Raw genomic sequence first — 12,897 nt, 5'->3', positions numbered from 1 at the left:
TTAAAAAGTGACCCTCATCCCTTGTGGATGACTTAATAAGAGATATCCCTCTCTGCATGGATGATATAGAAAAAGGCACCTCCATCCTCCAAGTGGATGTTTTAGAAAAGCCACCCCCACTTTGGGTGGCACAGTACTGTTAGTGTGTTTGAGCAGGTGAGCAAGATGCTCCTCTCTTACCCCGGCACTCTTATTCAGGACCTAATCTGTACATGGAGGCCTTGCCCCACAACCATTTATTTTTTCAGTATCTGGTTTCCTAGTGCCTGGGGCCTCTCTGATTCACTTTTTTCCCAGAGATTTCATACCAATGGCTGAGGTGTTGATGAGAGTCAGACACAAAATCTTACATCAGTTTCAAGCAATCAACATGTTTCAGTCTACTGCCTTACCCCTGCCTTCTGTGGCTCCTGGTGTCTCCAATTCCTGAACTTCTGCGGTACTTATTATCTTTCTCTATAGGTACTTGAGTTTGACCTTCCTCTGCTCTGCTAAGTCACTTGTCTTTCTTCTATCCACTTTCCACTGATATCTTTGTGATTTGGAGTTATAGATATCACTTAGGTCAAAGAAGACAGAGTTTGTGCTCTTATTTCTTTCTTCTTTTTCTTAATTGTATTTTTAAATTTTTTTAAATTTAATTTTATACAGCAGGTTCTTGTTAGTTATCATTTTATACACATCAGTGTACACATGTCAACCCCAATTGCCCAATTCATCACACCCCCACTCCCCCCCGCCCACGGCTTTCCCCCCTTGGTGTCCATATGTTTGTCCTCTACATCTGTTTCTCAATTTCCACCTTGCAAACCGGTTCATCTGTACCATTTTTCTAGGTTCCACATATATGCGTTAATATATGATATTTGTTTTTCTCTTTCTGACTTACTTCACTCTGTATGACAGTCTCTAGATCCATCCACGTCTCAACAAATGACCCAATTTCGTTCCTTTTTATGGCTGAATAATATTCCATCGTATATATGTACCACATCTTCCTTATCCAGTCGTCTGTCGATGGGCATTTAGGTTGCTTCCATGACCTGGCTATGGTAAATAGTGCTGCAATGAACATTGGGGTGCATGTGTCTTTTTGAATTATGGTTTTCTCTGGGTATATGCCCAGTAGTGGGATTGCTGGATCATATGGTAATTCTATTTTTAGTTTTTTAAGGAACCTCCACACTGTTCTCCATAGTGACTGTAACAATTTAAATTCCCACCAACAGTGCAAGAGGGTTCCCTTTTCTTCACACCCTCTCCAGCATTTGTTGTTTTTCTGATGATGCCCATTCTAAGTGGTGTGAGGTGATACCTCATTGTAGTTTTGATTTGCATTTCTCTAATAATTAGTGGTGTTGAGCAGTTTTTCATGTACTTCTTGGCCATCTATATGTCTTTTTTTTTTTTTTTTTTGTGGTATGTGGGCCTCTCACTGTTGTGGCCTCTCCCGTTGTGGAGCACAGGCTCCGGATGTGCAGGCTCAGCGGCCATGGCTCACGGGCCCAGCCACTCCACGGCATGTGGGATCTTCCCGGACAGGGGCACGAACCCGTGTCCCCTGTATCGGCAGGCGGACTCTCAACCACTGCGCCACCAGGGAAGCCCCTGTATGTCTCCTTTGGAGAAATGTCTATTTAGGTCTTCTGCCCATTTTTGGATTGGGTTGTTTGTTTTTTAATATTGAGCTGCATGAGCTGTTTTTATATTTTGGAGATTAATCCTTTGTTTGTTGATTTGTTTCCAAATATCCTCTTCCGTTCTGAGGGCTGTCTTTTCATCTTGTTTATGGTTTCCTTTGCTGTGCAAAAGCTTTTAAGTTTCATTAGGTCCCATTTGTTTATTTTTGTTTTTATTTCCATTACTTTAGGAGGTGGATCAAAAAAGATCTTGCTGTGATTTATGTCAAAGAATGTTCTTCCTATGTTTTCCTCTAAAAGTTTTGTAGTGTCTGGTCTTACATTTAGGTCCCTAATCCATTTTGAGTTTATTTTTGTGTATGATGTTAGGGAGTGTTCTAATTTCATTCTTTTACATGTAGCTGTCCATTTTCCCCAGCACCACTTATTGAAGAGACTGTCTTTTCTCCATTGTATATCCTTGCCTCCTTTGTCATAGATTAGTTGACCATAGGTGCGTGGGTTTATTGCTGGGCTTTCTATCTTGTTCCATTGATCTATGTTTCTGTTTTTGTGCCAGTACCTTATTGTCTTGATTACTGTGGCTTTGTAGTATAGTCTGAAGTCAGGGAGTCTGATTCCTCCAGCTCCGTTTTTCTCCCTCAAGACTGCTTTGGCTATTTGGGGTCTTTTGTGTCTCCATATAAATTGTAAGATTTTTTTGTTCTAGTTCTGTACAAAATGCCATTGGTAATTTGATAGGTATTGCATTTAATCTGTAGATTGCTTTGGGTAGTATAGCCATTTTCACAATATTTATTCTTCCAATCCAAGAACATGGTATATCTCTCCATCTGCTGGTATCATCTTTAACTTCTTTCATCAGTGTCTTATAGTTTTCTGCATACAGGTCTTCTGTCTCCCTAGGTAGATTTATTCCTAGGTATTTTATTCTTTTTGTTACAATGGTAAATGGGAGTGTTTCCTTAATTTCTCTTTCAGATTTTTCATCATTAGTGTATAGGAATGCAAGAGATTCCTGTGCATTAATTTTGTATCCTGCAACTTTACCAAATTCATTGATTAGTTCTAGTAGTTTTCTGGTGGCATCTTTAGGATTCTCTATATATAGTATCATGTCATATGCAAACAGTGACAGTTTTACTTCTTCTTTTCCAATTTGTATTCCTTTTATTTCTTTTTCTTCTCTGATTGCCATGGCTAGGACTTCCAAAACTATGTTGAATAATAGTGGTGAGAGTGGACATCCTTGTCTTGTTCCTGACCTTAGAGGAAATGCTTTCAGTTTTTCACTATTGAGAATGATGTTTGCTGTGCGTTTGTCATACATGGCCTTTATTATGTTGAGGTAGGTTCCCTCTATGCCCACTTTCTGGAGAGTTTTTATCATAAATGGTGTTGAATTTTGTCAAAAGCTTTTTCTGCATCTATTGATATGCTCATATGGTTTTTATTCTTCAATTTGTTAATATGGTGTATCACATTGATTGATTTGCATATATTGAAGAATCCTTGCATCCCTGGGATAAATCCCACTTGATCATAGGGTATGATCCTTTTAATGTGTTGTTGGATTCTGTTTGCTAGTATTTTGTTGAGGATTTTTGCATGTGTATTCATGACTGATATTGGTCTGTAATTTTCTTTTTTTATAGTATCTTTGTCTGGTTTTGGTATCTTTTTAATTGTATTTGTCTCACCTTTTAAAAAATTATTTATTTGTTTGTTTATTTATTTATTGGCTGTGTTGGGTCTTTGTTGCTGTACGTGGGCTTTTCTCTAGTTTTGGAGAGTGGGGGCTATTCTTTGTCACGGTGCGCCGGCTTCTCATTGCAGTGGCTTCTCTTGTTGCTGAACATGGGCTCTGGGTGCGCGGGCTTCAGTAGTTGTGGCGCGCAGGCTCTAGACTGCAGGCTCAGTCGTTGTGGCTCACGGGCTTAGTTGCTCTGAGGCATGTGGGATCTTCCTGGACCAGGGATAGGAACTGTGTCCCCTGCATTGGCAGGTGGATTCTTAACCACTGCATCACCAGGGATGTCCCTGTGCTTTTATTTCTTGTTCTCCTTGTTTTGGAGAGGAAACTTTCCTTAGATGAAGAGAAAAAATATTTTTGCTCTTGAAATCAGAATTCAATGCCCTCATTCTAGAAGTGTGAAAACCTAATGCCTAAAAGGATAAAATAAATTACTCATCCCTAGGCTAGTTAATGGAAGAGTTAAAACCAGTATTCAGTTCGTGATTCCCTGGCCAAAACTGAACTATGATTTGTTCTTTCTCCACAGAAGCAAATGTAGTCCGAGAGCTGGTAGGTACCTTTGAGGTCCTAGGTAAATTTTCCCAAGTTTTCCATGAATCTCCTTAACAATATAAGTGGATTTCAGCTTTGGTTAAAATATCAGTGTGAATGGGAGAATTCACTATTCTATATCTACCTATTCTTATTTCAGAGAGCTCTGATTATTGGAGACATATTTTCCTCTGAAACGCTTTTCTTCACTTCCATACATTGTATCTATTTCTGCTCTCTTTAGTTACAAAGAACTTTTGTATTTAAAAATAATATAGTTTGGTGAATAGAAGTCTGGCTTTCATAGTCTGGAGAAAGGATACTAAACTCACCGCCTCCAATTCTTTGTCCAACCTGAAGAAAATATTTGAGCCAGTTGGGAGGATGTAAAAATTTCCAGGTGAATATTACAGGCAGATAAAACAAGTTGCATAAGCACAGAAAGGTGGAAAAATACAAGTTGCTCAGAGAATACAAATACATAGAATACATAGTTACAGTATGTAAAGGAAAAATCCCTGTCTTCTTCCCATGTTTCTCCTTTACTCTCACACTACTACTGTACTCACAGTACTTCTAAAACCAGATGTGTGTGGGTTTTCCCTACACTGCGCAATTCTGTGACACCAGCTTGGTGTCCTACAATTGAACTCAATCCTGACACTGTCAACCTGGAGACAGCACCTGGAGATAGCATCAGATCCCACAGGTTAAGGGCTCAGTCCCACAAGACTGCCCCTACTTCCGATGCCAACTGCAAGTAGTTAAGTGCCCAGGTTACCTACAACTTCTGTCCAACACAGCTATAATTGGAGGTTCCCATGACCTCCCCCCCTTAGATTTGATTATTGGCTAGAACAACTCACAGAACTCAGGGAAACATGTTTACCAATTTATTAAAGGATATGATAAAGGATACAGATGAACAATCAGATGAACAGATACATAGGCAAGGTCTGGGAGTGCAGGAGCTTCTCTCCTGGTGGAGTTGGGGTGCATCATCCTTCTGGTATGTGGATGTGTTCATCAACCTGGAAGCTCTCCAGACCTCATACTCTTGGGATTTTATGGATGCTTCCTCATGTAGTCGTGATCAATTAACTCCATCTCTAGCCCCTCTCCCCTCTCTATAGAATGTGGGGAGGGGCTGAAAATCCCAAGCTTCTAATCAGGCTTCATCTTTCTGGTGACCAGCCCCCATCTAGGAGCCACCCAGAAGCCCACCAGAGTCCCCTCATTAGAACAAAAGATGCTCTTAGTGCTCTTATCACTTGGGAATGTACAGGGGTTTCAGGAGCCCTGTGTCAGGTACATGAGGCAGAGACCAATATATTTATTTACTATTTCATAGTAAGGTGGGTATGAAGACATGAAAAGTTAGTCAGGAAAAGTAATAATGCTAAATGCTAACAGTTTATTAAGCTATATTCTGGCTACTACTTAGTACTTTACATGTAATAACCTTCATTACAACCTTATTATTATCCTGTTTTACAGAGGGGGAAAAGGAGGCATGGTAGTGTTAGGGTAACTGGCCTAATATTATACAGCTAATAAATGACGGAGATGGGCTCTGAATCCAGGCAGTTTGTATGCCCCTCATGAAATGGTCTCATAATGAGTGGCCTTTTTATTTTGAAGATTCTGGGACTTCTTAGGTAGAAAGTTGGAGACATTGGTAGGAAGATCCTCTTCTATCTATTCATCTTTGGCTTTCTCAAAGGAGTATCTGAGACAAGATAGGTGGTCCAAGTTTATGGAGCCAGAGTGGAGACCAGAGGACTGTTCCAACATTCTGATCTTCCACATATAACCTGGGGTTAGGAGCACAGACTTGCTGGTGGCTGGTGGACTAAGCTCAGATATTTCAAGTTGGGCAGAGACCTTCAGGGAGGAGATATCTTACCTTCCTATCAAGAGGAAAGGGAACTGAAGCTGTGAAAGGGAGAATGAGTACTGTTGGCAGTCAGTACTTGATGCCAGTTCTTCTTTTCTGCAAATGCATAGAGGGAAAAAAAGACATTTTACAATTAAACATCCATTAGTTAAGTACTGCCAGGTTCTAAGTGGTTGTTTATAAATTCATCTGAGCCTCACAGCAACCCTAGGGGACAGGCACAATTATTATTCTCATTTTACAAATGGCGCCATTAAAGCACGAAGATATTATATAACTTGCTTAGTGTTGTTTGTTTTCGGCAAATAAATGGAGGTGTGAGGCTGGAAAGAACTACAGTAAAGTTGTCATTAAGTACAAAACAGCTGATTAAAAATCAGTACTTTTCAGCTACTGTGTAGCAGAACGAACCCTGGATTTGAATCAGGATTTGGATTCAAGCCCCATCCCTGAGTGCTGTGTAAAGATTTGGGGCTGGTCACTCTGGGCAATTTTATCGCCTACAAAATGCAGATAATAATACCTACCTCCTAGAGTTTTTGTAAGGATCTAGCGAAAAGACTGTAAAGTGCACTGTAATCTCTAAAATGTTAGACAAACGTGAGAAACCTTTCCTCCCGGCTCTGGATTTCTAAATTTGGGATACGGACTACCAATCCCAACAGGCAAATCCTCCGCGTTCCCTTCCCGGAAACCGGCGCAGGCCCCTCTGGGACTTGTAGTTTTATACGGGATCTGGCCCGCCTTTCCCGTTTAGTAAGGGCGGTGCGGTGTGAGCCCCGGAAGTACTCGTCGCCTGAGAGGCGTTCTGGTTAGGAAGGCGAGGTTAGAGGTCGCGGGTGTAGAAGGTGTTCCTGCCGCTGGCTTAGTCGCTATGTAGCGGAGGGGTAGGCACCCCCCGCCACGTTCTGGAAGGTTCTTGGCCTCGACTAGGGCAGTAGCCCCAGGATTTCTAGTCCCCGGCTTCGGGTCCTTGCTGGCTGAGCGGAGCCGCCGCCGCCATGTTTGGCTGCTTGGTGGCGGGGAGGCTGGTGAGGATGGGGCCGGGTGGTCTCAGGGAGGGGGCAGGACGCCGAGGGCGAGGCCCCGGGAAGGGGAGGGTGCGTCGGTGCGCGGGATGCGGGGAAACCCCCTCACCTCTAGTTGACTGCTGAGAGTGTGAGGGTGGGCAGTGGGATGCTGGGATGTTCGCTCTCCTTTCCCCACAGCTCTTTTCAGAGTAGCAGTCACACCATTAGCTGCCATTTATCGAGTGTGCATTATCCTAGGCAATGCACGCCTTTTGTCTGTTCCTAGTCATCTCAGCCATCTATGTAGCGCTTATTTGGCACTGCACACTTAACCGTAACTCGTGAGATGGTGGTTCTCATTCTCATTTTGCAGTTGAGGAACTAAAGCTCAGTTGGTAGTATAAATACTCGCTTGAGCTCATAAAGTGAGTTCGAGGTAAATGTGGTGTTTGAATCTAGTCTGTAGCGTCCTGTTTGTTGAAGATGAAGGTACTCGGGCAAAGTATAACTGCTGGGTCCTTTTGGAAGGGCCCTAATAAAAATATGCTTAACGTAATTGGAAATGGGCTGATAGAAACGCCCGAAACTTAAAGCGTGAGCGATATCTGTGATGACCCCAGAAGGAGGTGAGCAGTGAATTTCCTTATTGGTAAAAAGAGATTACCTTCCTTGGTGAATTGTTAGGTAAATGAGTTAAGTACCTGGGATTGTTCCGGAAGAATCTGGAGGGTGAATCTTGCTTGCCTCCGTAGAAGCCACTCAGAAATACATTTCAGACCTGATTCCTTTCACCTAGAATTCTTTCTCTTTATTTTTTTCTCCCTGCTTTATTAAATGTTGCAGCCCCTTTGTTGAATTTTTTCATCAATTTTTGATAATGTAGTGTGTACACAGTTCTAAGGAACCACAGAGATAAATTGGAGATGGCTATCCTCAGAAGATTTATTGTCTGTCCCTTGAATGACTGGGAGGCCCCTTTTGGTGATGGTGGTAATTGATAATACTGGTGGGATAACTTTGTATTGCTTCTGCTCCGGATAGGAAGAATGAAAGGACCAGCCTGGGATTGAGTGTGGGACGAATTTCGTTAACGAATAACATTTAAAATGTGTGTGTTTTTCTAAAGAATAGAAAGGCCCTATGGAATCCATGTTGTCTACTAATTTGTAAGGAATTTAGTTATAGCAGTGCCTGTGTCTTATTTACCTAACACCTAACCTACATAATGGATATACAGTAGGGGTTCCTTCATGACAAGATTTTCTTTGACGGTGTTTGACTTTTTAATTCTGGAATATTTGAACATGTTAATCAAAATGAAGGGTAAAAAAAAAAAAAAAAAAAATGAAGGGCAAATAGACCTAGCGATGCCTCAACGTTTAACTACATTATTCTTTGACTAGAAAAATTCACCAAATCTAAAGTTATGGACTCAGTAAAAGATGTACCCTTTTTCCTAAGGTCGAGGATTAGAGTGTCATAATACAGATTAACAGAATGTCTGGTGCCTTTGACAGAGTTGACATTTAAGAAATATTTATTTTACCTGATGATTATTTCAAGACTTGTAGATACCATGATTTTAAGTGCCTTTTAAGATTATGCATGCCAAAAACTGGTAAAATTGAATTTAATACTAATAGGCATTTTGGTTTATATTTATGTTCTTCCTTCCTTTGTTTTATTCTCTGTATTTAAACTGGAGGGTTTAATAATTTGGGGGTTACAAATATTTTTCAGTGAGTAGGCAAAATGACAAATAATGAATCTGCAAATAATGAGGATTGACTGTAATAACTTCTGAACTGCTTACCCATTTTAATTACCCGAGGTTCTTTACCTTCAAACTAGAAGATAAAGCTTTGGTGGCATGGTGTTTTGAACAACCTTTCATTTTTATAACATTCTGAAACCGTAGTGATTTATTTATGTAAGTAAAATCCTTTCAGGGCACTTCTGAAATAATTTAGTTTTGTTTTTGAAAGATTACATTCATTAAGTCATTTTAAGGCTGAATGTATATTTTTAGATTTTTCTATTAAAATAAGCACTCTTTTTGGTGTATTTGGTAATTCCATAATTAGAGTATCAGATTGATCCAATGTTATACTTGATATAATGACTATAATTGACTATATTTGGTAACAGAGCTTACAGCAATACTAAAAGGGCTATAGAAACTTACCAAACCATTTCACTAAGGCGAGTTTCTTATATTCTAGGTGCAAACAGCTGCACAGCAAGTGGCAGAGGATAAGTTTGTTTTTGACTTGCCTGATTATGAAAATATCAACCATGTTGTGGTTTTTATGCTGGGAACAGTCCCATTTCCTGAGGGAATGGGAGGATCTGTCTACTTTTCCTATCCTGATTCAAATGGAATGCCAGTATGGCAACTCCTAGGATTTGTCACAAATGGGAAACCAAGTGCCATCTTCAAAATTTCAGGTCTTAAATCTGGTAAGAATAATATATTAAAACAGTTTCATAATTAAACTTTTTTCTTAAATAGCATAACACAGAATGTGGCTTTTTTTACTTTTCATTATATTTTTCTGATTGCTGAAGTAATATGTAACATTATTTAAAAAAAAAAAAAATCAGGGACTTCCCTGGCAGTCCAGTAGTTAAGACTCCATGCTTCCACTGCAGAGGGCACAGGTTCCATCCCTGGTCAGGGAACTAAGATCCTGCATGCTGTGAGCATGGCACGGCCGGAAAAAAAAAAAAAATCAAATGGTACTGACACATTTGAAAAATGGTAAGTGAAGAGACCTTACACTTACACTCCCATCCATCCTCTGCCTCTGGAGAGAACCACTCACTGTGGTTTTCTTTGTATGCTGTATACCTTTGTAAAGGGATTTTTCTGAATTAGTGGGTGTTTTAATAAAAATGAGAGGAATCTTCTCATAATTTGTAATATGCACATCAGTGTTTAAATAAACAGATAAACCAAGGAGACTTGTATAGGAAATACAATGAGAGTCCTTTTTTTCTACGAAGATCTTTTGAGCTCTTAGATTTGATTACCCCTTCAGTGTTCTTCTGTTTGTTGTATTGACATTGCAGGTGTTAGATCTTACAGGGACAGTCCTTGCTTTGATGCTTGAGGTATTTTGTTTAGAAATTGAGAATGATACTAGGTAGCATTTACTCCCATTGAATATCTGGTTCCTTTGAAAGTCTAGATAAAAGCAGACATGAAAAGTCTTAGATTATAAATATGTGTTCTCCTGGAAATAGTCTGTAAAGTCCAAGGCAAAGTTATATTTAGATAACATGTTTATATATTTAACAAACATTTTAGTATCTGCTATAATGATTAAGTTCTTGCCTGAGATCACTCATATTCTTACAAAGGAAGATAGTTCTATGGACCAGTATTTAGAAGGGTGAAAAGTAATTGCGGATGTTTGTACAAAGTGCTGAGAGAGACTAGGTAAGGGACAATTAACTCTTAAGTAGGTTGGGGAAATTTTCTGGGAGGAGATGATATTGGACCTTTTGAGAAGATAAGTAGGAGTTTGTCAGGCCTGTGAGAGGCCTATTGGGCATTCTTTTCTAGGTAGAGGTAATATGGGTATAATGATGAAAGTTTGAAATCGTGGTATGCTCAGAACGGCACAAGGTATGGTGTATAGGATAGGCAGGCACGTATCATGAAAAGCTGAAAAGCTTATGTATCACACTGACTCATTTGAATTTAATAGGCTAGCAATTTTTAACATGCTTAGATCACAGACCTATTTGATAGTGTCATAAAAAGTATGTGTAATATAATATAAACATAATGTAAATACTAAAAAATTTGCATATACTCTGAAGCCCATCCATGTGTCCCTCCCCGTAAAGAACTGTCCCTGTATGTATAGAGGAGCCAGTGAACAATTTCAAGTAAGGGAATGATATGATCAAATTTAATTTTTATCCTGAGGACTGTGAAGAATGAACTGGAGCAGTTCTGGCCAGATGATGAACTGTTAGCTGCTGTTATTTATGTAGTTGGAATTCTACAAGAAGAAATGGGAAAGAGTAATATTTAAAGCTAAAAATTGTTGAGATTGATGATAAATACTAATCTCTAGATTTAAGAACCAGGACAGATTCTTACAGTCCTTCTCAGTGGGGGTTCCCTGAGATAATTATCCCTAATCCTAAGGCAGTGGTTCTTAAAGCATGAGCCCCTGACCAGCAGCATCAGCATTACCTGGAAACTTGTTAGAAATGCAAATTTGTGGTAGGACCCCAGACCTACTGAATCAGAAAACTTGGATGGAATCCAAGTATTTAAATAGGTTCCCTAGGTGTTTTTGTTGCCTTCTGAAGTTTGAGAATCATTGTCCTAGGGCATCCACTGTATGTAATGAATTAATACTTGTACATATAGCATGGTATTAGTTCTGAATAGTCTTTGGGAGAATTAAGAAAACAGTCATTATCAAATCACCTTTTCTCTTTTCTGTAGCTGCGCCTAAATAGAAAAAATAAGTAGAAAAAAAATGTGGACAACTCAATACACTTTAATGAAGTTAAATATAAAGAGAAAGTAATAAAGACACCAGAGAGAGAAGACAAGTCATTAATAACTGAACAGCAATGAGTCAGTTTAGCATATTTATCAACAGCATGAATAGAGGTCAAAAGTCAGTAGATGAGTATCTTCAAAGTGCCAAGGAAAAATAAAATAACCCTCAAAGCTATCACTGTAAAGTGAAGGAGAAATAAACGTGTTTTCATGTGGAGATGTAGAGTTTACTACTAATAGACCATTACTGAAAGAACTACTGAAGGTAGTTGTACTTTAATAGGAAGGAACTGAATCCCTGAATGTAGAAGGGTATGCCAGACTCAAAGTTAGCAAAGAAATTGGTAAACATATAGACAAATCAGGACAACCTGATTACATAAAACAATACAACAAATAAATGCACAAGAATTAAATACTGTACTGGAAAACAGTGCATATGACAGGAGGGGTAGTGATCTGAGTAAGCTTTCTGAGGTCCTGTGGTTTAGAAAGAGTAATAAAATTGATTCTACTTTCAAGTAATCCTGTTAAAATTTTAAGGAAAACTTAAAAAAAAAGAAAGAAAAAGACGGAAAAATACATGGTATGTGAAAAACAAAATGAAATAATTTCACATATATCAGTTATCAAAATAAATCTAAACTGACTAAACTTACCAGAGAAAGCATGGAGACTCCAGGATGGGATTTTGTTTTTTAAAGGCAGCAAACTAATAATTATAGTGATGTTTATCAGTAACATGTCTAACACAAGGAACCCCCCAAAAAGCTGTCATAGGTGTGTTTTAGAAAAATGGGACTAAGGCAAAAGCATTATCAAGGATTAAGAGGTTCATTCACTAGGAATGAAATCATTCACTAGGAAGACTTAAATATTTCTCGGAAAAAGTGAATGTCATGAATTTGTGTGTATATAAAACATAACTTCAAATATATAAAAAAATTGACTTTACAATGATAAGTGGACAACCTTACAATCAATATATTTTTTTTTTTGCGATACGCGGGCCTCTCACTGTTGTGGCCTCTCCTGTTGCGGAGCACAGGCTCCGGACGCGCAGGCTCAGCGGCCATGGCTCACGGGCCCAGCCGCTCCGCGGCATGTGGGATCCTCCCGGACCGGGGCACGAACCCGTGTCCCCTGCATCGGCAGGCGGACTCTCAACCACTGCACCACCAGGGAAGCCCACAGTTAATATTTTAATATACCTCTTGATAATTAATACATCAAGTAAATAAAATACTAGTAAAGAAGGAAAATTTGAATAAAGAATTAACAAGCTTGAGCTAATGGACACTGTAGAACCCTGAAACTAATAATTAGATCATACACACTTTTTAAGTACACAGAACATTTATGAAATTTGACCACATGCCAAGTCATGAAGCAAGCTGTAGCAAATGGAAGATTATCAGTATGCAACCCACAATGCAGTGTAATTACAAATCAAAAGATAAAACATTGCCATGTTTAGAAATTCAAAAATATTTTAACTAATGGGTCATAGAAGAAATGACCGTGGAAATTAAACT

The 12,897-nt window shown here is 39.2% G+C and overlaps 1 protein-coding gene across 2 annotated transcripts in view; it reads left to right on the top strand.

Annotated features, from left to right (window-relative positions):
- Positions 1–6,599: 6,599 nt before the first annotated feature.
- HIKESHI (heat shock protein nuclear import factor hikeshi) overlaps positions 6,600–12,897 on the top strand; it is a 32,595-nt gene continuing 26,297 nt past the window's right edge. The window contains exons 1-2 of one of the 2 annotated variants that reach the window (XM_029208443.1): positions 6,600–6,855; positions 9,057–9,294. In XM_029208443.1, the coding sequence (XP_029064276.1) occupies positions 6,826–6,855; positions 9,057–9,294 (268 nt within the window). In that variant the 5' untranslated portion in view covers positions 6,600–6,825. Of the gene's footprint in view, positions 6,856–6,929; positions 7,461–9,056; positions 9,295–12,897 lie in introns of those variants that run through there. The other variant, XM_029208444.1, reaches the window with a different exon arrangement.

The sequence above is a fragment of the Monodon monoceros genome, unplaced genomic scaffold (genome assembly GCF_005190385.1).
Source record: "Monodon monoceros isolate NGI ecotype Baffin Bay Population unplaced genomic scaffold, NGI_Narwhal_1 Super_Scaffold_7, whole genome shotgun sequence".
Lineage (NCBI taxonomy): Eukaryota > Metazoa > Chordata > Mammalia > Artiodactyla > Monodontidae > Monodon > Monodon monoceros.
This window is presented reverse-complemented; position numbering and strand designations above follow the sequence as displayed.